At 33.3% G+C, this 22,272-nt stretch overlaps 12 protein-coding genes across 12 annotated transcripts; 4 read left to right on the top strand and 8 right to left on the bottom strand. All coding sequences in view use genetic code 12, as the record gives it.

Moving 5' to 3' along the window:
• Nucleotides 1-20: 20 nt before the first annotated feature.
• VPS52 (Vps52p) lies at nucleotides 21-1,977 on the top strand (the record flags this gene model as incomplete). The annotated part of the gene is made up of 2 exons (XM_049406370.1): nucleotides 21-1,840; nucleotides 1,917-1,977. The coding sequence occupies 2 exons, from the start codon at nucleotides 21-23 to the stop codon at nucleotides 1,975-1,977; spliced, it is 1,881 nt and encodes a 626-aa protein (XP_049264085.1).
• Nucleotides 1,978-2,003: 26 nt separating this feature from the next.
• RFC4 (replication factor C subunit 4) lies at nucleotides 2,004-2,984 on the bottom strand (the record flags this gene model as incomplete). The annotated part of the gene is made up of 1 exon (XM_049406371.1): nucleotides 2,004-2,984. One exon carries the CDS (start codon nucleotides 2,982-2,984, stop codon nucleotides 2,004-2,006), a length of 981 nt encoding a protein of 326 aa, XP_049264086.1.
• A 143-nt stretch (nucleotides 2,985-3,127) lies between these two features.
• POP3 (Pop3p) lies at nucleotides 3,128-3,955 on the bottom strand (the record flags this gene model as incomplete). Its single annotated transcript, XM_049406372.1, has 1 exon — nucleotides 3,128-3,955. One exon carries the CDS (start codon nucleotides 3,953-3,955, stop codon nucleotides 3,128-3,130), a length of 828 nt encoding a protein of 275 aa, XP_049264087.1.
• Nucleotides 3,956-4,272: 317 nt separating this feature from the next.
• RPO21 (DNA-directed RNA polymerase II subunit RPB1) lies at nucleotides 4,273-9,510 on the bottom strand (the record flags this gene model as incomplete). Its single annotated transcript, XM_049406373.1, has 1 exon — nucleotides 4,273-9,510. The coding sequence occupies one exon, from the start codon at nucleotides 9,508-9,510 to the stop codon at nucleotides 4,273-4,275; it is 5,238 nt and encodes a 1,745-aa protein (XP_049264088.1).
• A 658-nt stretch (nucleotides 9,511-10,168) lies between these two features.
• CPR6 (peptidylprolyl isomerase) lies at nucleotides 10,169-11,275 on the bottom strand (the record flags this gene model as incomplete). The annotated part of the gene is made up of 1 exon (XM_049406375.1): nucleotides 10,169-11,275. One exon carries the CDS (start codon nucleotides 11,273-11,275, stop codon nucleotides 10,169-10,171), a length of 1,107 nt encoding a protein of 368 aa, XP_049264089.1.
• Nucleotides 11,276-12,089: 814 nt separating this feature from the next.
• CKA1 (casein kinase 2 catalytic subunit) lies at nucleotides 12,090-13,112 on the bottom strand (the record flags this gene model as incomplete). Its single annotated transcript, XM_049406376.1, has 1 exon — nucleotides 12,090-13,112. The coding sequence occupies one exon, from the start codon at nucleotides 13,110-13,112 to the stop codon at nucleotides 12,090-12,092; it is 1,023 nt and encodes a 340-aa protein (XP_049264090.1).
• Nucleotides 13,113-13,692: 580 nt separating this feature from the next.
• On the bottom strand, nucleotides 13,693-14,991 carry LTV1 (Ltv1p; the record flags this gene model as incomplete). Its single annotated transcript, XM_049406377.1, has 1 exon — nucleotides 13,693-14,991. One exon carries the CDS (start codon nucleotides 14,989-14,991, stop codon nucleotides 13,693-13,695), a length of 1,299 nt encoding a protein of 432 aa, XP_049264091.1.
• Nucleotides 14,992-15,203: 212 nt separating this feature from the next.
• On the bottom strand, nucleotides 15,204-16,643 carry J8A68_002609 (uncharacterized protein; the record flags this gene model as incomplete). The annotated part of the gene is made up of 1 exon (XM_049406378.1): nucleotides 15,204-16,643. The coding sequence occupies one exon, from the start codon at nucleotides 16,641-16,643 to the stop codon at nucleotides 15,204-15,206; it is 1,440 nt and encodes a 479-aa protein (XP_049264092.1).
• Nucleotides 16,644-16,931: 288 nt separating this feature from the next.
• On the bottom strand, nucleotides 16,932-17,948 carry J8A68_002610 (uncharacterized protein; the record flags this gene model as incomplete). Its single annotated transcript, XM_049406379.1, has 1 exon — nucleotides 16,932-17,948. One exon carries the CDS (start codon nucleotides 17,946-17,948, stop codon nucleotides 16,932-16,934), a length of 1,017 nt encoding a protein of 338 aa, XP_049264093.1.
• Nucleotides 17,949-18,237: 289 nt separating this feature from the next.
• Nucleotides 18,238-20,274, top strand: J8A68_002611 (biotin--[acetyl-CoA-carboxylase] ligase; the record flags this gene model as incomplete). Its single annotated transcript, XM_049406380.1, has 1 exon — nucleotides 18,238-20,274. One exon carries the CDS (start codon nucleotides 18,238-18,240, stop codon nucleotides 20,272-20,274), a length of 2,037 nt encoding a protein of 678 aa, XP_049264094.1.
• Nucleotides 20,275-20,507: 233 nt separating this feature from the next.
• On the top strand, nucleotides 20,508-20,960 carry J8A68_002612 (anaphase promoting complex subunit 11; the record flags this gene model as incomplete). Its single annotated transcript, XM_049406381.1, has 1 exon — nucleotides 20,508-20,960. One exon carries the CDS (start codon nucleotides 20,508-20,510, stop codon nucleotides 20,958-20,960), a length of 453 nt encoding a protein of 150 aa, XP_049264095.1.
• A 160-nt stretch (nucleotides 20,961-21,120) lies between these two features.
• Nucleotides 21,121-22,266, top strand: J8A68_002613 (4-hydroxybenzoate octaprenyltransferase; the record flags this gene model as incomplete). The annotated part of the gene is made up of 1 exon (XM_049406382.1): nucleotides 21,121-22,266. One exon carries the CDS (start codon nucleotides 21,121-21,123, stop codon nucleotides 22,264-22,266), a length of 1,146 nt encoding a protein of 381 aa, XP_049264096.1.
• Nucleotides 22,267-22,272: the final 6 nt, after the last annotated feature.

The following is a 22,272-nucleotide window of genomic DNA, read 5'->3' on the forward strand; positions in this document are numbered from 1 at the left end:
GAACAGAGATTGAAGCCAACATGTCTGCATTCCAATCACTTCAACGAATACTCCCGTTGAATGAAACTGCTGCTAGTTCCAATGATCAACAAGAGCTGCTTCCACCAAATAATCTTATCAAAAGTTTAAATGACAACACCAATATTCAATCACTTGAACATTTACGAATAATCGCAGAACAACAACAACAACACAATGAAAATGATCCAACGACAACAAGCGTAGACAAATTAATTGAATTCACTTCCAAATTTGAAATATATCAACAACATATTCAACAATTTACCACCAAATTAAAACCAGTTGGAATTATTCTACAAGAATTTAATCAAGAATTGGGATTATTATCTTCAAGTTTAGTATCATTACAACAACAATCAATTAAATTATCTAAAGATTCTAAATTACAAGCTGCTGTCACCGAAAAGTTAAATCCAGTTATATTAGATCTAATGATTCCACCTGAATTAGTGAAGAGTATTGTTAGTGGAGATATTGATTCTCAATTTATTGATAATTTGAAATTAATATCAGAAAAGAAACAATTAATTGAAAATATTAAAACCAAAAACATTGATATTGATTTATCTGAATTATATGGAGATTCAATTGCATTAACCCAATTAGAAACTGGGGTTCATTTACTTGAATGTAAAGCTGTTGAACGTATACGTGATTTTATTATTCAAAAAATACGACAATTGAGATCAACAAATTCAAAAGCTTCTTCTTCCCAATTAATTCAACAAAAACTTCTAGAAGTTAAAGATATTTTCCAATTTCTTGTGGTTCAGCATAAAGAGTTAGCCGATCAATTAAGATTGGCATATATTTATACAATGACTTGGTATTATAAGAGTAAATTTGCAAAATATTTATATGCCCTTGAGAAATTACATTTACGTCCGGTTGATTCAAGTATTGTATTGGGAGGTACAAATGATGAGAAATCAAGTTATATGTTTGGATCTTCTTGGAAAGGTTGGATATCTACGTCTTCAAGTCTTCAGCAATCTTCAAGTATTCCAATTCCTTCCACCGGTTCCAATACTACCGCCACCACGGCATCAACATTAACGATAAATGAATACTTATTATCTTTTGAAAAGAGATTAGAAATATTATCACCTAAAACTAGAACTTGTGCCATTCCATCTCAAATTGCAGAAACTTCACCATTCACATATTGGGTAGAATTTGTCTATAATCAATTTTCAATGGCTGTGATTGATAATATGGTGGTGGAATATCTCTTTATGGTTGAATTTTTCTATCAAGGAAATGAAAAATTTGATCCTATTGAAATTAAATCCGAAGATGAATCATCTGGTGTGTCCAAGAAAGGAGAATGGGGTGAAGTTATGTTTAAAGATGTATTTGAAATGGGTCGAGAATTCTTGACTTGGTTAGTATGTGGTGATATTAATGCACTGATGTTATCAGGATCAACTCGGGCCCAACCTACTATGTTTGGTACTTGTGATGCATTTGGTATTTTGTTGATTATTAGATTGATTCAAAATACTCAAAATAAATTACATAATGAATTTCATATTCCAATACTTGATGATTATTTAAATTCCTTGCTTTTAATCCTTTGGCCTCAATTTACGAAAGTAATTGATATAAATTGTGATTCGATGAAACGAGCAATATTGAGATTTAATAAAAGTTCAGGATTGGCTCCTATTAGTGTTACACAACAATTTGCCCAATTTTTGCTGTCATTGTTAAGATTAACTACCCCAGATAAAGATTATCATGGAGAACCATTGTATACATCAGTTGTTCGATTACGAAATGATTTTGAAAATTGTTTGACAAAATGTAGTACTCATGCGTTTGGAAATAAAGCAACAACAGAGAAAGAGATCTTTTTATATAACAATTATTTCCTAATTGTTAATATCCTTAAGAATGAAAATATTGAATCAAATGATTTTATTGAAGAACAAATTCAACATTTTGATTTATTAACTGAAGCATATAAACAGAAACATTAATTAACTAATATCACAAATTTTAGAATACATTCCACATAATTGCAAATATGTAGATACCCCTTCCAAGATTCTCATATGTACAAATCCAATTTCTTTAATCATGTCTAATCTTATTTGTTCATTAACATCAGGTATGGTTTTAGCCACTCTAAAAGTCAGTGTCACTATATCAATGGCTGAATAACCCTTATACCATAATCCATCTAATAATTCAAGTGCTTTATCGATATTCTTATCCTTTATACAATATGATAAAATCTTTCTAATGACTAATGGATGAGGTTGATCCACAATTTTGAAAACATTTATATCATTAACAAATCCAAATCCAGCAACTGTACTTTGCATATTATTAATTGCTTGTCTCATATCCCCCTCTGCAGTGAAAATCAAAGCTTGTAAACCTTCACTATTATATTTAACATCGTCCATTTTGGCAATTTCTAATAATCTTGCCAATACTTCTTGATCAGCTAATTTATTATATCTTAAAATTGCACATCTTGATTGTAAAGGTTCAATAATTTTCAGCGATTGATTACATGCAAATGCAAATCTAGTAGTATTAGAATATATTTCCATAGTTCTTCTTAAAGCTTGTTGTGCACCAGGAGTCATTGAATCAGCTTCATCAAGAATAATAATCTTTTGACGTCCAGGTGGTAATGATATTTTAGTTTGAGCAAATTGTTTAATTTTATTACGTACAACATCAATCCCTCTATCATCCGAAGCATTTAATTCAAGAGTAGCTTGTTGATAATGTTTAGGTCCAAGTAATTCATATGCTAAACAATGAATGGATGTGGTTTTACCAATACCTGGTAATCCTGATATGATCATATTGGGCATATTTCCATCTCGGGCAATAATCTTGAGTCTTTCAATTGTTTCTGAATTTCCGACTATATCGTCTAATATATGAGGTCTATACTTTTCTACCCATGGTAATTCTAATGTTACTACTTCCTTTGTTGACATGATGTGGGATGATATGATGGGTTACCTTACAAAAGAAAGAAGAAAGAAGAAATCAAATTTTTTATTTTTTTCATTTTTCAGAATAGACGCGTTTTATTCTTTGGTGCGTATATTGAACATTCTATTAGAAACTACTTCTACTACTATTGTTGTTGTTGCTGCTGCTGTTGTTGTTGTTGTAGTTGTTGATCAGATGTCATCTCTTTGGGTTGCTTAGAATCCTTCGCTATTTTCTGCTTCTGCTTCTGAGTCTTTCTTTGAGGTCCAACTGGAGCACTAATAGAAATATGTCTTAAGGCTGGTGCGGCAAATTGAGGATTAGCTTCAGGATCAAACAAACCTTGTAACCAGGGTACTTCAACATCTTTAACATTGATATTAATCAAATCAAATAAAGGTTTAGCTTCACGAAGTTCACATTCAGTAATACCAATAATTCCCGTATTAGATACATTCAATGCTAGGGATAATTTCTCCATACTCCCCCTGGGCAATTGAATTAATTTAACTCTATTTTGACCATCTTTTGAAGAAGTATAACTTAATACTGGAAACATACTGGTTAACAAAGTAGGTGTTATATCATATTTACAAACAAATAAATATTTGATTACCTTCTTCTGTTCAATATTCTTATTGATTAAAATACCACGGAAATGTTTTGCTTGTAATTCTAATTGTTCAACAATTGAATTAAATCCATACTTAACTTCATTAATTATATCAGGTGGATTAATCTTTGATTTATTGTCTTTGTCTAATGAATTATATTTCCCAATAGGAGAAAGTAACACTTCAAGAAGTTGTAAAATATTTGATCCAATCAGAGGTTCTATAAATGGCCATAGATTTGATTGAGTATAAGGATTATCTAGAATTGGTTTGAATATAATTTTCTTCTTCTTCTCTATCTCTTTAAGTGAAGATGCTTTAGGTGCTTTCTTATTCCCTTTATTACTTCCTGTTGCCATGCTTTCTTGTTGCTATTGCTACTGGTTCTATACAAAAGGGGGGATGAGCATCACATTATCAATCTTTGTATTTTTTTTTTTGCAACACAATCTCAGAGGAGTTTGAGGGTTTAGAGAAGTAGATACGGAGGAATAAACAGGACTAGACTATAATAAGAACAAATCTACCGTCTTGATCCAACTTCACAAAGAGAACATTCTAAAAGATTTACAACTTTATATTAACTTATATATAATAATTCAAATAAACGTTTACACAAAATACTAGATACACATAAACAACACTGACACAACACAACACAAATTTATATTCGTATTTATTCTTTTTCTTTATCATCATCCTTCTTTTCCTTCTTTGGTGAGTTTGGAGAATATTCAGGTGATCCTGGTGAATACTGTGGAGATGTAGGTGAATAAGATGGTGATGTTGGGGAATATTGAGGAGATGTTGGTGAGTAGCTTGGAGATGTTGGTGAATATTGTGGCGATGTAGGAGAATACGAAGGTGATGTTGGCGAATATTGAGGGGATGTTGGCGAATATGAAGGTGATGTTGGCGAATAGGATGGTGATGTTGGTGAATAACTTGGAGAAGTAGGTGAATAACTTGGAGAAGTAGGTGAATAGCTTGGTGATGTTGGAGAATAAGATGGTGATGTTGGTGAATAACTTGGGGAAGTTGGTGAATAGCTTGGCGATGTAGGCGAATAGCTTGGTGATGTTGGGGAATAGCTTGGTGATGTTGGGGAGTAACTTGGAGATGTTGGAGAATAACTTGGAGAAGTAGGTGAATATGATGGTGATGTTGGCGAGTATGATGGAGATGTTGGAGAATAACTTGGTGATGTAGGTGAATAAGATGGGGAAGTTGGAGAATAACTTGGTGAAGTTGGAGAATATCCATACCCTGGGGATGTTCCACCATATGAAGGTGAAGAAGCACCATAACTGAATGGAGAAGTAGCAGATGGAGAAGTTGGTTGTCCTCCATAAGACGTCAAACCTCCAGCACCACCATCAGAAACAGCAGCAGTATGAATAGGTGAGAATCCAGCACCTTCTTCATATTGAATCTTATCATCTTCCATTTCATATTCTCTATATGGAGTAGCACCACCTTCTTCATTAAATTCTTCACCACTAGTTGGCATAGCAATATTAGATGGAGCATGTTGCAACATCTTATCATCAACCATAACATCAAACGCACCAGTACCTAATGGAGCCATTTGCCCCAACATAACATTTTCTGAAATACCTCTACAATCATCCAATTCTGCAGATGCACCAGCTTCCAACAAGATTTCAACGGTTTCTTCGAATGAACAACGCATTAACGCACCAGTATCAGTTCTATTAATACCATGACGAGTAATAGCCATCAAATGTCCACGAGAAGTCATAACATCAACTAACAAAGCCATATGTCTATAATTAACATAAGAACCATCAAAGGCAATAACATTCAAAATTTCCTTATATAATGCCGATCTAGTTGCTTCAATACCCAATACAGAAAGAATTTCAATAAAATCATTAGAATAAGTTCTAGACGAATCAACCCCTGGTACAGCCATGACATCAGCCAAATTAACCCCATCAGTTTCCAATACCCATTCTTTACCTTGTTTATATTCACCAGTTTCATCAGGTGCACTAACCTTATGTTGCATCATAAACACTCTTGTAATACCTTTAATACCTCTCAAAGAAATAGATTCAAGCATATGAGCTTCAATACGTTTCAAAATTTGATCTTCTTCCGCATTGGCATCTTCATCTAATGATTTTAGATCTCTAACAACACGACAACGAATAATCAATTTATCAGCAGTATCATCTGACCAAATAACAAATAAATCTTCTCCAAAGTTTTGAGAAATCTTTTCTGCAACTTGAGCCATAGTTAATTGTTTATCCAACATCTTAGCACGATCTAATTCTAAACGTAATAACCAAGGAGATTGCTTTTCAATAGATTCTTCAACCTTTTGATCTGGAATGGCGAAATATGCTTCAACAGTATCATAGTCTTCTTCAATAACAGTAGTTCTTGGATCTGGATCATAATAAATTTCTGTAGATGAAGTAACATTCTTCAAAGTCGTATGTTCAATAGATGATTGCACAACCTTGGCTCTTTCAATATCAGCTGCGATTTCAGGTTCTAAATAAACAGTTAATGCTGGAGTCTTGATGTTCTTAGCAACATTAAGAATTTCTTTAAGACGAGGAACACCCAAAGTCACATTCTTGGAAGAAACACCGGCATAATGGAAAGTATTTAAAGTCATTTGAGTAGCTGGTTCACCAATAGATTGAGCAGCTACAACACCCACCATTTCACCAGGATGAACAACAGATTTTTGGAATTGAGCTTCAATTTCACCACATACCCATTCAAATGATGCTCTATTTAATTTGAATTCTTCAATCACACGTCTGGCAGATAATCTTGATCTTAATAAACATTGGAATAATAATGTAGCATTAGCTTGAGCTTCTTTTGTCAATGGAGTATCTCCACGAATAACCCACAATTTGCTGGCTAATTGTTGAACACCATAAATAATTTCTTCCAAACGTAAATCTGATGCCTTGTAACGGCCGTTATGGAAAATTTGTTGAGCATTTTGAATGATACGACGTAAATTGACTGGTAATGGCCAACTGAAATCACCATTAGGGAAACAAACTGTTCTTAAGTATTTACGATCTTCTAATAATTGCGAATATTCTTCATCTAATACCTTTTGCAATTTAACATCACCTTTAATTTGTTTACCTGATTCTAATAAAGAGTCTGGAATAGACTTAGCTGGATCTAAAACATCAATTCTATATCTACGTTCAAAACTTTCATCACTACCTGGAATAGTATCAATAGATTGTTTTTCAACTTGAGTACCATCAATACCATCTTCACCATAAATGAATTGAATAATATCACCTAATGAATTTCTTGTAGTACCATCATAATGAACCATAATATCTTCCAATGCTTTAACCAAACGACGTTGAATATAACCAGTTTCGGCAGTTTTAACAGCAGTATCAATAAGACCTTCTCTACCAGCCATAGCATGGAAAAAGAACTCTTGTGGTGTTAATCCTCTCAAATAAGAATTTTCAACAAAACCTTTTGATTCGGGAGAATAATCATCCTTAGTGAAATGTGGTAAAGAACGATCAGAGAAACCAAATGGAATTCTCTTACCTTCGACAATTTGTTGACCTACACATGCAGACATTTGAGAAATATTAATAAATGAACCTTTGGAACCTGAAGTAACCATCTGTTTCACATTATTCAAATCTTTCAAATTCATTTCTGCAGAACGACCTGCAGTATCACGCGCTTGATTCAATACACGAGAAACATTATGTTCAAATGATTCTCTTAAAGTCATACCTGGTTCTGGTTCCAACTTATTATTTTGTGCATCAAGAATAATTTCTTGGACTTTATCTTTAGCTTCTTGAATTGTTGAACTAACTGTCTTCATGGTACTTGCATCAGCAATAGTATCACCAATACCAATAGAGAAACCATTATGTAAAAGCCAGAAATTGACAACCTTTTGAATTGAACTGAATAATTGTGCACATACTTGTGGTCCTTTTTCTCTCATGACAGTATGAATTAGACCACCACCAGTTGCCCCAACGGTTTTTTTATCAACAACCCCAAACATAATTTCCCCATCAACAATTAACATACCATTGTCTGTGGCACTTAATAAATCTCTTCCTCCATCAAATCTTTGCAAATGAATACCCTTTGGAATTGCCAAAGATAATAATTGTTTACCACTCCACAATGGTTTTGGTTTAACAATAGCAGGTGGAGGAATAACACCATCCCAATTAGGAATCCAATAACACATATTCATAACTTGATCATATTCTATAAAATTATCACGCAATGTCATTTTACGAATACCACATAATGTATCTTGCACAATACCCATAACTGGTTTATTAGATTGAGGAGAAACAATCTGTAATGGCACAGCACAAATTTGTGATAATTCTGATCTTGTTTCAGGAGATTGTGGAACATGTAAATTCATTTCATCACCATCGAAATCCGCATTATATGGAGAAGTAACTGATAAATTCAATCTAAAAGTTGAATAAGGCATGACTTTAACTCTATGCGCCATCATCGACATTTTATGTAACGAGGGTTGACGATTGAATAAAACTGGATCATCGTCCATCAAATGACGTTCAACTTTCCAACCATATTGTAAAGCAATGTCCCCCGCACGTTTATTATATCTTAAATCAATACGATCACCAGTATCTCTAATCACATATTTTGCACCTGGATGTTCATTTGGACCATTTCTAACTAATTCCGTTAATCTATGAATATTGTACGGAGTGACAATTTCAGGATATGTTAAAGTTTTGGCAATAGATATCGGTACACCAACTTGATCTAAATCCAAGTTAGGATCACCAGAAATAACTGTACGAGCTGAGAAATCCACACGCTTACCCATCAAATTACCTCTCAATCTTCCTTCCTTACCTTTTAATCTTGCTCTAATAGATTTAATTGGACGCCCAGTCTTTTGAAGTGCTTGAGGTTGACCTGCGATATCATTATCCATATAAGTTGCAACATGAAATTGTAATAATGCTTCAAATTCACTAATGACATGTTGTGGTGAACCATCAGTTTCAAGCCTTTGCACATTGATGTTCGCTTTTAAGATATCAGCTAACTTGAAAGTTAAATCATCTTCACCTCTGGCTGTATCATTAAACGCAATGGAGGGTCTAACGGGTGGAGGAGGAACTGGCAAAACAGTAATCAACATCCATTCTGGTCTTGCATAATCTTCATTGAACCCAAGTCTATAGCAATCTTCTGAACTAATATGTTTAAATACATTTAAGATTTCTGATGGAGTTAAAAGACGACGTTCTGGTTGTTCATTTTCATCAAAACTCTTATTATGTTTCCATGTACCCCATAATTTCAACCCATCTCTACGAATAGTTGGTTGAGTGTGACCACATCCACCACGATGAGAAGTAGAAGATGGTTGATTCCTTGAATCGACTTGCATGTCATCCTCAGTTTGATCAGTTTCACAAACCATTTTAGTTTTACATATACTCCACACGGCATTAAATCTCTTCTTTGGATCTCTAATCTTAATAGCTTGAGCCATAGCTGGGTTAGTTTCATCTAATAATAATTTCCCACAATGCATACATATACATTCACAAGCCTTCTTGATTTTAGCAATGAAACCAATATGAAAAACTGGTTTAGCTAATTCAATATGACCAAAATGTCCAGGACATTCTGCCATATCTTCACCACATGTTTGACATCTAAAATTTCTATCAATAGAACCTAATCTTGGATCATTTAATCCACCTTCTCTTGGCTTCTTGGTTGCTTGATCCATTGTTTCTGGATATTCGATTTTCGCAACCGAAATAGCACGAACTTCTTCTGGAGATAATAACCCAAATTGAACTTCTTTAACTGAACGAAGTGGAGCACTTGAATATGGAAATTGACGACTCATTGTGATCTAATTTTTTTTTTATTTTTCTATGATTAATATGTTAAATAAATTAAATAAAAATTGGTTTTCTCTTTCTTCTAAATACAAAATAATACAACTGGGTGGATATTTCTTAAAAAATTGAAATCCACTAAAACGATAAACAAAAACACTAATTATGCAATCAAATCAATGAGTGCAAATTAAAATACTGAAATGAAGATTGATTTGAAAATGGATTCTTATCAAATAAATGTAAAAATGCAATTGGTTGATAAAACTTTGTTGTAAAAAGTTTGCCTTTTTCTTTCTAAACTTAATTACTTTACTTAAATCGAATGAGACTTTCTCTGAAAAAGTAAAATGTGTTATCTGGAAGTAAAGGGAGTGGGTGATTTATCTCTGATAGATGGATGGATTGGTTTGTTTGGTTAAGTGATGATTAAATGATGATGATGATGATTAATCAGCTTGTGGTTTTTGTTGGTTGTAAAAAAAAATGGTTGTTGTTGATGGAATGACTGAAAAATGGAAGATTTTTTCTCCAGTATGAAATTTACACTCAGGATCATAATGGATCAAATATTCATAGAGTAATTTACAGTACTAATAAAGGCAATACATACACTTAGTCTTATGTATTTGTAGCTATTTATAATATGTACAGTATATTGTTTCTCTAAGAGAAGAATTTGGACATTGCCTTCTTTTGTTGTTCTTTACGAGCTTTAACAATTGTTTTAACTTCTTGTAAACCATTTTGAATAGCACGATCAGTTGGAGCTAATTTCAAAGCTTCTTCAAGATAAGTTTTAGCTGAATCTTCATCTTTAACCAACAAATATCCCATTCCTTTTCTATATAATGCTTTAACTTTAGACTTTTCGTCAATACTATCAATTTGTAATGCTTCGTCAGCAGCAGCAATAGTGTTCTTCCCATTCTTCAATTTCAATGCTACTAAAGCTGCATTCAAATATAATGATAATTTTAATCCATACAAAGTAGTTAAATCATCTTCAGATAAATCATCTGGGAAATAATCTTCGAGGAATCTTGAACCTTTAGTATATTTAGCATAAGCTTTTTCTAAATCACCTGCTTTCAACAATTTAGTTCCAATTTCTTTCAAAGTAGAAACAGCTTTGAAAACTGATTCAGGTTTCTTAACATCAATTGTCTCATTATCTTCCAAAACTTCTTCATAAATATCCCCAGTTCCGTCATCAACGGTAGCTTGTGCTGCTGGAACATAATCCTTAGGTAATTCACCACAATCGCTAATAACCCAATCTTCAACAGGTTTATCTTGTTCACCCTTTTTTGATGATTCCAATTGACGAACAACTGATTTTCCTTGGATTACTTCCCCAAATACAACATGCTTACCGTTCAAATGAGGTGTTGGAACAGTTGTAATAAAGAATTGAGATCCATTTGTATTTGGACCTGCATTGGCCATAGATAATAAGAATGGTTTATCATGATGTAATTGGAAATTTTCATCTTCAAACTTTTCACCATAGATAGATTCACCTCCAATACCTGATCCATGAGTGAAATCACCACCTTGACACATAAACCCTTTAATTACTCTATGAAAGATCGAGTTTTTATAATGTAATGATTTTCCAGAATGTTGAGAGATTCCCTTTTCTCCAGTACATAAACTTCTGAAATTTTCAGCAGTTTTTGGAACTATATCATCATATAATTCAAAGACAATTCTACCTTTTGGTTGACCATTGGCAGTGATATCAAAGAATACTTTAGTACGTTCAGGCATTTTTTCTTGTTTCTTGGGTTCTGAATGGATTGGGTTTAAAGTGTCAACTTAAAGGAAAGTGAAGGGGGTTAAACCGTTGCAAAAATTTCAATCAATTTGTATTCGCGTTTCTCGGGAGGAATCAATTGAGCGAAAAAAAAAATACCCTCCTTATCGATTCTTCTAGAAGTTCTCGCAATTTACGGCTTCTACTAGAAAAGTCCACAGATATGATAAATTCAATAGAACCGATTGGAAATTCTTAGAAATAATATGGAACCAATTCGTTCTGTTATTGACGTTCTTATGTGCGATTTGAAAATGAGCTATTTCGGACGATTCTTATTTTTCATACAAATTTTGTTGAAATTTTCCCACAATTCTCTATCTGATATGCCAAAAGGATACTAAGTTATCTATAATTATATCATGCTTATCGCATAAATATCTAAAGTAACCCTGTTATAAGCACCTCTAGCCATTAGAACAGATTTATAAGAAAAGCAAATAATCGTATACAGATCTCAAAAATATTGACAGTCTCTCCAACAAGATTTTTGCAACCAAACTTGTAAGACACCAATATGCACTAACTAGCCCCAAACCAACTTTGAAACCCAGTTACGATTCTATTCATACACACTAAAAAAACATATCTTATTAAAAATATATATTAAACTGACTAGTAGTAGTTCCTCCAGTCAGCTTATAAGAAAATAAGTAAATAAATTTACACAACCTATTTACTTTGGTAAATATTTACACACCCATTAAATAATAATAATAATAATTAACAAAAAATTAATAAACAATAATAAAAGAAGAAGTTGTATTTCTATTGAGGTCTAACCGGATCGAAATAAGGATGATCCATTGCTTCTCTGGCTGTCAATCTTTCTTGATGATCATATCTTAATAATTTATCAATGAAATCTAAGAATTCATTTGTCACTAAATGTTGATTATTTTCATTAATAAATCTTTCCCATGGTCTTCTATTATAATAACCAATATCTTCATATTCTTGACTAAGTACCAAGTTATATTTGGCTAGATATTTATCCAAATTATTTGAACCTAATACTCTTACAATTTGAATTAATTGATCGGTATTTGATTTCCCATGGAAAAATGGTTCCTTCATGAAAACCATTGATGCTAACATACATCCAAATGACCAAAGATCAAGAGAATAATCATATAATCTAAAATCAACTAATAATTCTGGTCCTTTGAAATAACGTGATGCAACTCTTACATTATATTCAGTACCTGGATGATAATATTCTGCCAAACCCCAATCAATCAACCTAAGAACTCTCTTTTCATGATCAATCATAACATTATGAGGTTTAACATCTCTATGCATTATTCCCATAGAATGACTATAATCCAAAGCTTTTAATAATTCATACATATAATATCTAATATCATAATCAGTGAATGTAGGATATAAAGTTCTAAAATCTATATTATTAATATGTTCAAAGATTAATGCTGGAGTCTTCAGTTGTGGCTCTCTTACAACATCTAATAATTTAATAACATTTGGTCCTTTAACTAAATTACTTAATATTGAAATTTCTCTTTTGATTTTCTTTCGTTTAACTGGTTTTAATACTTTAATAACAACCTTTTCACCACTACTTAAATCAATTCCTAAAAATACTTCAGAATATTTCCCTCGACCTAATTTCTTAATAACTTCATAATTTTCTTGTGAATTCCATTGAATTAATAATTCATCATAATCCCAAAATGATTGTGGTTTAGTAGCTAATACATCGGCATATACTTTGGATATGGAAGTAACTGATTGGTGATGACGACGAGGAACTGTGGTTGAGATTGATGCCATGTTGTCTGATTTAGGTAATTGGGTTGATGATGAATAGTTATATGCTAGCAATGCAATAATAGTAGATAGGGAGATAAATGCAAATATAACCCGAGCGTAGAACCGTATCTTTGCTGTATATTGTAAATATTCTTCTGAAGGATGGAGATGCTAAAAGTAGTCACCTTTAAAAAACGGCTAAATTAATTAATTATGTTTGATTGATTGATTGTTTTAGGAAAAGGGCTTTTGTTATTCCTTTGAGGATGAAAGCAATCAACTGATTTTAATAATATAAGTTAATCAGTTTGATTGATTGGTTGGGAATATAAAAAGTGTTCCTACTTAAAGTGGTATATCAGTTGGATATCTTTAGATCCCCAAAAGTATCAAAAGTTGATTGAATGAATGAATGAATTAATAATTGAATGTAACAATTGACTACTGCCTTGTTTTTTTTTATGTCTTGTGGCGAACTAAAAAAAGGTTTAACCGCTGAGATTCTTCTTTTAATTAACATTGTTAACAAGGAGAGAAAATTTTTTAATCAGATTTAACCAAAGTACACTACCTATATAATTAATGTAATCTATTTTACTGTCTATATCTTTAAATTATCAAATGCCCCATTAAGTGATTTGGTACCTAATTTACCTCTTGTCATTGACTTAGCTGCATTCTGTAACTTCTTTCTTTCTTCATCCTTTTTAACCAACTTTCTACCTCCACTTTCTAGTTCATAATTATCTAAGAAATCATCCAACATATCTTCAAAATCATTTCTTTCTTCTTTCATATTAAATGGTTTATATTCTTCTTGTTCTTCTTCATCCTCTTCAAATTTCTTATTTAGTTGTTCATATCTATCATCTAACAAAGTTAACCCTTCAGTTCTAAATAATGCTGAAGATGACATTGAAAAAGATGATGTATCAGTCATTGCACCTTTCTTCTTTCTTAATTTAGTTTTAGATTTCTTCTTACTACTAGCTCCATTTATTTGCGGCAACTCAGGCAATTCATCTGCTTCTTCCTCTTCATGTCCTTCTTCTTCCCCTTCAAAGTCATCATCAGAATCCCAATCATTGGTTTGATTCTTGGTATCTCGTTTGAACTTCATGAAATCTTTCTGCCAACCCAGATTCACATTGGCGTCAGGTATGTGATCATTCTCTTCATAATTCTTATAGTCATCGTCTTCAGGCACTCCTTGTTCATATTTTTGGTCATATTCATCTTGATAATTATCCAAATCCCATTCATCATAATCATCATCCTGATAATCTTCAGCATCTGATCCATAGTAAAATTCATCTTCATCTTCAACTTCACCAGATTTCAACAAATCATTAAAAACGTCCCCTCCTTCTTCTCCTTCATCGTCATCTGTTATATATGCTTCATCTTCTAATGCTTCTAAAACTTCTCTTAATCTAGGATCTAAATTTGGATTAAACCCTTTGAGTTCTTTAGGTACGGATTCATTTAAATCAGCTCCAATCTTTCTCTTACTTTCAGAAGGTAACTGATCCTTAAAAAGATCTTCAATTTTTGTTTCTTTAGGTTTATCATTTGTTTTTGCACTAATGAAAACCCCATCTTGAGAAGTACCTATTGGTTTTAAATGTTGCATATAATCATATTTAGAATCGTCGTAAAAGATACCATATTGAGCAGCCATACCTTCATTATCTCTGACTTGGTCTTTATTAAGTTTTTGTTCTAACTCAGTAGTTGTATAAATCTTCTTGGTGGTGGTTCCTGATTTGGATGGAGCATTAGTACGAACAAGAACATGCTCCGAGGCTTCATCGTCGTAGAAACGAGAATCATCATGTGCTCTGTGAACTATATTGAATGTAGTAGCATTCTTCTTATCAAATCTTCTTCTTGGTGCCATCCTTTGCCGATTACTTCTTTTATGGAAATCAAAAGAGAAAGAGATTTTAAAGATTTTTATTTTAATTTTTCAAATTTTTTTTTTCTTTTTGATGTGAGATGGATGAGTCGCGATAGAGACTCATTGTCCTACTGATAACTACAAGGAGATTGCAAAAGTTTCATCTAAGATATATTACTCACATATGTATACTATTCTATATAACTCAACTATTAATCATCATGTATTCCTTTAGAATCACGTAATATCTTTTCCCAATCACCCCAATATGCTACAATACCACAACTAATGGCTAAAAATCCAACTCCCGACATTAATCCCAACCATAATCCATTCAAATGTAATCCCATTGGAAATGCAAATATATACCCTAATGGCAATGCTATTAAATAATATGAAGTCATATATAATATTGACCCAATCTGCTGCCTTCCTTGACCTCTTAATACACCTGTAGCTATAACATTAAATGCATCTCCAATTTGATTTATTGCAGCCAATGTAAGAAGAGCTTTGGAACTTTCTAATACTTTAGGATCTTGAGTAAATAATTTACTTAATCCAGTTCTACCAAAGAACATAACTGAGAAATTAAAAAGTCCAAGTAAACCACCAAGTAAACAAAACAAATTAGTATTAATCTTTGCACCTCTTATATTTTCATTCCCAACAAAATGTCCAATTCTAGTACTTAACACAACAGCAACTGCAAATGGCATTTGGAAGAATAAAGCTGCAACATTAGATACAATCGATTGTGCTGCCAAAGATTCAGTTCCAAAACTTGCAGCTAATATAGTCAACACTTCAAATGCCAAGAATTCAGCAATCACCATAATGACACCCGGAATGGCCAACGATAACATTGGTTTCCAATTTCTAGTTGCACTGGCAATATCCAATCCTCCCCAACATTGTTTTCCATTGATGAATACAACATAGCCTAACATGAATAATGAAATTAACCAATATGTAATAGATATTGCAATAGGTAACCCAATATAGCCAAGACCTAATCTTGGATGCCATACTAAGATCCAATTCAAAATGAAATTTACCGGAGCAACAATAACCAAGACATATGTACCTGCTTCGAAAATATGTTGGGCTTGTAAGAATCTCTTCCCAGTTTCAAAAAATATAAGTCCAGGGGCACCTATAGTATGGATTTTCAAGAATGTTGCTGCCATTTTGGCTAATTCAGGATCAGGTACTAATTTAACCAAAATAGCCTCAGAATTAAACCAAATTATAATCAAAGGAATCGTAATTGTCAAAATCATTAAACTACATCTTTGAAAATATACTCCGACCATCGTCTTATTCCCAGATCCAAAAGCTTGAGAACAAAATGTATCCAAACTAGTCGCCATACCTCGAAATGTTGCCAATCCAGTAATATTAAACGTACATACTGCCAAAGAACATGCCGCAAGTTCTTTAGCACCTAATTTTCCAGCAGCATATATCGATGTTACCGAAAGGAAATATTGCATGAAAAATGTGAATACCAAAGGAATGGAAGATTTGGTAATTGTCTTTAATTCCAGACTAGTGGTTATTTCCACCTCTTTATTATCGATATCCTGGGTAATGGTGTCATAGTTTTCATAATCTACTGCACCGGTTAGTAAAGCTTCTTCAGTGTTCATGTTTCATTCATAACTTGAATAGATTCTATTCAAGAGATTTTAGTGCTTTTTGGAGTTGGGTTCGGTTTCTGTTTTTTAGCAGAAAACTCTCAAATTGGGGGAAATTTGGAATCTATTTATATTATTAAATTTTATCATAATGAGTTAAAACTATTCGTATTAATAAAAAAAATCGGTTGATAATGAAAAAATTGTGGAGGCTGCTGAATTTATTTACTTTTTTCGTAGATGGGTCAAATGTGCGAAATTACTATCCTAATTAGGAAGGTTCTAATGCGCTGCGTTTCTTCACATAAAGATAAATAATTGATTGGTTGTAGTAACAAAGAATGTCTTTAAAGGCTTAAGTTTAATTTCTTGTGATAATGGAATTTCTAGAATGTTTTTAGTGGGATCTAAATTATTACCGTTGTTATTGAATTTGTACCCTTTTAATTTATTAGTTAATAATAAAGTGGAGGAAGCTTGAGAAAATTGTAGTTCAAGATATTCACCACTCGGTATTTGATCACATTTGAAAATAATTGCTAATTTATATTTCGGATCTTCAATCTTACGGAAGCTTACATCATAGTTAAGTAATTCTTCTTCTCCTTGATCGACTTCCTCTATCTTGGAAGATTTCGATTTAACTTCTTCAATACGCGAACTCATTTGAGGTTCTTCAATTTCTTCAATCAATTTTCGTTTGGTTGAAGGCTGGCTACTTATATTCAATAAATCTGGCAACTCTTGATCAGCTTCATCCTCCTTGCTATCATCAAGTGACATCTCTTGAATCAATCCCAATTGTTCATTTTCCTTCAATTCTTGAAGTTTCTTTTGGAACCCCGAAGTTTCCAATTCATCTTTCCCAACAATAGTATGTGAAAGTTCACCTTTATTAAGCATTTTTGGAATCGAATATTCTCTTTCCAAAACTACCTGATATAACAATTCAACTGATTCAATACACCATTCAATCAAAATGAGTCGTAAAGCTTTACTTATCTGACACCAATTGAAACAGTCAGTATTTATACAACAATCATAAACAAGTGAAGGAAACCCTTTCTTATCAGTAGTTTTCTTTTCTTGGGACACAATCAAGGGAATCTCCCATTGATTGTCGATAATTAATGGAAATACAACTTCTGGAGTGAAGTCTATTGATGGCTTAGGAACTTGATGATCATGACATATGTTTATAAACACTTTGGTCGAGATTTGGGAAAGATCCTTAGATTCAAGGATTTTGGTCTTGACTACAAACCCTGGTTTGGGATCTAAGGTTACTTTTTCTTGTTGTTCTTGTATCAATGCCATTTGAGTTGAGTGTTATTTACCAAAATGTATATCGAAGAAGTGAAGCTAGATGTATGATGGCTAATGTGTATGACTCAAGTTCTAAAGTAGATGATTCAAGATGTCTCAATTTGAAAAAGTTTTCCAGTTTGGCGCAACAAGATGATTCCCAATCATAATTTCTTTTTGCTGACATTCTCGGATACTGGAGTTCCATTTTTTTCATAAATTATTTAAGTTTGTTTTCTTTTACACATCGCTTGTTCTTCTTCCTTTTGTTCTTATTGTTTCTCTTCTTGATATCACAGTAATGAACGTTCTTGTGTACACCGGTCCAGGGACTACAACCGAAGGAGTAAAGCATTGTTTAGAAGCTTTACGTATCCATTTATCTTCCTATTATGCCGTACTTCCAGTCAATGAAAAGATTATCCTTAATGAACCATGGATGAGAAAGACCTCGTTATTGGTAATGCCAGGAGGAGCAGATTTACCATATTGTGAAATATTCAATGGGAAAGGTACTGAAATCATTAATAAATTTGTCAAACAAGGTGGGAAATATATTGGATTTTGTGCTGGTGCATATTTCGCCAGTGCAAGATGTGAATTTGAAATTGGAAATCCAGCAATGGAAGTTAGTGGACCAAGAGAATTGGGATTCTTCCCCGGGATTAAACGGGGGTGTGCTTATAAAGGGTTTGAATATGAGTCTCACCGAGGGGCTAGGGCTGCCAAGCTTGTTGTTAATAGTGCAATCATGCCTCATTCTCCTCCACATGTTATTAATTATTATAATGGAGGTGGGGTTTTTGTTAATGCCTCCCAATATAAGAATGTTGAAGTTTTGGCCAGATATGAAGACAAGACCGATGTAGATGATGTCGAACAAGCAGCAGTTGTGCATTGTAAAGTTGGAAAAGGTGATGTCTTATTGACTGGGACTCATCCTGAATTCACTTCACATTTATTAAAACCAGAAGATGCACATTTCCAAACCATTATTGATACATTACAAGAATATGATCATAACAGAAGATTATTCCTTAAAGATTGTTTAGAGAAGATTGGGTTAAGAGTGGAAAAAGATGTTGATATTTCTATACCCAATGTAACTCCTTTATACGTCACTTCCCCATTTAATCCCGATAAAGTAAGTGAGCTTTATTCCACTTTAGACAAGAATCTAGACCTTAAACATGAACATTTCTATCATGATCAAAATGATATTTTTGTATTCCAAGATGAATCTCATCAAGAATACCTGATCGACCATCCCGAGAAACTAGAAGAACCCCAGGATGAATACGATCCAACAAAGGCAGTCAAGCATGTTAAGTTGTTAACATCAGGTGAACTCCCAAACTCAAAAACAACCCCATATTTCAATATCAACCGATATTTTGATTCCTTAAAACGACTCTCTGGTGACAAGATTGGAACATTTGGCAGTATACTAGGATATGTTGAAGTTACCACGTCCACAAATACGATTATGGACAAGAATCCTGGATGGTTACAATATTTGCCGGAAGGATTTGCCATCACCGCCAGTACTCAAATTGCAGGTAGGGGTAGAGGGGGCAATGTTTGGGTCAATCCAAAGGGGGTTCTCGCGACCTCTATTCTATTCAAAGTACCTAACTCACCAAATGCATCTTCGACAGTTGTGACAATGCAATATTTATGTGGATTGGCGTTGATTGAATCTATTTTAGGTTATGGAAGTTCGGAATCTGGAAAAGGAATTGGATATGAAGATATGCCAGTCAGATTAAAATGGCCAAATGATATTTATATTCTTAAACCAGAATATTTCAATTCATTGAATGATAAAGATGATGTCAGTTCAACTGTTGATGGAGATGAAGAAAAATATGCAAAAGTTTCAGGTGCATTGATTAATTCTCAATTCCTTAATGGTCAATTCCATTTAGTTTGGGGTGCTGGTGTAAATGTTTCTAATGCTGCACCAACCACGTCATTAAATTTAGTTTTAGAAAAGTTGAATGTTATTAGACTAGCCAAAGGATTACCTAAATTACCAACATATGAAATTGAATTATTATTAGCCAAAATTATGTTTAATTTGAATCAATTTTATAATGAATTTAGACAATCAGGATTAAAACCATTCTTACCGCTTTATTATAAACGTTGGTTCCATTCAAATCAATCTGTAACAGTTGATAGAGATGGGAAATTAAGGAAATGTGTTATCAAAGGTATAACCCCTGATTATGGACTTTTAATTGCCAATGATGTAAATACTAAAGAAGTTTTACATTTGCAACCAGACGGAAATTCATTTGATATTTTTAAAGGATTAGTTTACAAAAAGACTTAGATAACAAAGTACCCTTCTTCTATAGTTTAGTTCTACATAATGTGTTTATAATAATATATATATATGTGTTTGTTAGAGAATATGTGAACTTCCTCTGCCTCTCTAAGTCCCTAAGTCCTCTACTCTGTCAGTCTTGGTAGCTCGTTGATTCCATGAGAAAATCATTTTTTCTACCCGCCAATTTAATTACAATCAGATCAATACACCAAAAGCGACAACAACCACAAACAAAAATGAAAGTGAATATTGTTGAATGGAAAGCTTTCTCTACATGGCATTGGGAATTGGTATCATCCGCAGCTAATAATAACAACAACAATTCCAATGATTATGTTGAAGAATTGTGTGGAATTTGTCGTGTTTCATTTGATGGAACCTGTCCTAATTGTAAATATCCCGGTGATGATTGTCCAATAGTACTTGGATCAGGATGTACACATAATTTCCATTTACATTGTATCTTGAAATGGCTTGAACAAGAGAATTCAAAGGGTCTTTGTCCAATGTGTAGACAAATCTTTACATTTCAAGAAACTCATCAACAACAAGTTAATACTGAAGATTTCATTAATTTAAAAACATTGATTGATGGACATCATGTGATTAGACAAAGAATTCAAAATAATAATGATCAAGAATTCCAATCCTTTGCTGGAACTGATGATGTTGACTTACAAATGTCTTAGTCATACATAGTGTTGTAGTCCAACGCCCCAATGGTTCATCTTATTGTCTCAACCAATCAATCGCCAGATCCAATTTTTTTCGGCTGCATTTCGATACATCAACAAACTCCTAATAGATTGAAAAGTATCTATAGATTCCTATTACGTCCCCCACACCCAAATGATGCTTAATACAATCGCTCTTTGGAGACCATTATTGAATCGTCAAATAGCCAATGTGGGATTGAGATCCTTGGCGAGGAGAACCTTCACACAATCAACCTTCCTTAGAAATGTCCAAATAAACAACCCACCCTCAACAACCCCAACTAAACCATTAACACAACTCGAAATCGCTAGATCTAAATTTTCCCCTGAAGATCTCGAGGCTGCAAGAGTAGCAAGATTGGCAGCATTGGGTCCTTATATCTCAAAATTACCCGAGAAATGGATTCCTTACTTAGAACTCATGAGACTTGAAAAACCAGTAGGGACTTGGTTATTATTGCTTCCATGTTATTGGTCAATCACTTTGGCTGCATATTCCATTAATGCACCACTTTCAACTACAGTAGGTGCTATTGCCTTATTCTCTCTTGGTGCTGTCATCATGAGAGGAGCTGGATGTACTATTAATGATATTTTGGATAGAAATTTAGATAATCAAGTTGCAAGAACCATGGAAAGACCAATTACAAGTGGTAGAGTCTCAGTACCTCAAGCTGTTGGGTTTTTGGGTGTACAGTGTTTTGCTGGATTAGGGGTACTTTTAAGCTTACCTTTTGAATGTTTTTATTTAGGTGCTTTCTCATTACCTTTTGTTGCTGCATATCCATTATTTAAAAGATTTACTTATTATCCACAAGCCGTTCTTTCAACTTGTTTCAGTTGGGGTTGTCTCTTAGGTTTCCCAGCTGTTGGGGCCCCACTCAATTTATGGGTTGCTGCTCCATTATTTATTTCAAATTGGATCTGGTGTTTAACTTATGATACCATCTATGCTCATCAAGATAAAAAATTCGATATTAAAGCCGGAATCAAATCTACTGCATTAGCTTGGGGTGATAAAACAAAACCAATCATGAAAGGGTTAACAGCAGCACAAGCTGCAACCTATGCCATGGTCGGGGTTATGAATTCTATGGGACCAGGTTTCTATATTGCTGGTGCTTATGCATTGGCTAGATTATATAATCAAATCTTAAAAGTTGATTTAGATGATCCAAAGAGTTGTTGGGGTGCATTTACTTCAAATATCCGTACTGGGTTTATCTTCTGGTATGGAATTGTTTTTGATTACGTGTTGTTGTTACTTGGATATCTCTAAGAAAGT

The sequence above is a fragment of the Hemisphaericaspora subhashii genome, assembly GCF_019202705.1.
Source record: "Hemisphaericaspora subhashii strain CBS 10753 chromosome Unknown scaffold76, whole genome shotgun sequence".
NCBI lineage: Eukaryota > Fungi > Ascomycota > Pichiomycetes > Serinales > Debaryomycetaceae > Hemisphaericaspora > Hemisphaericaspora subhashii.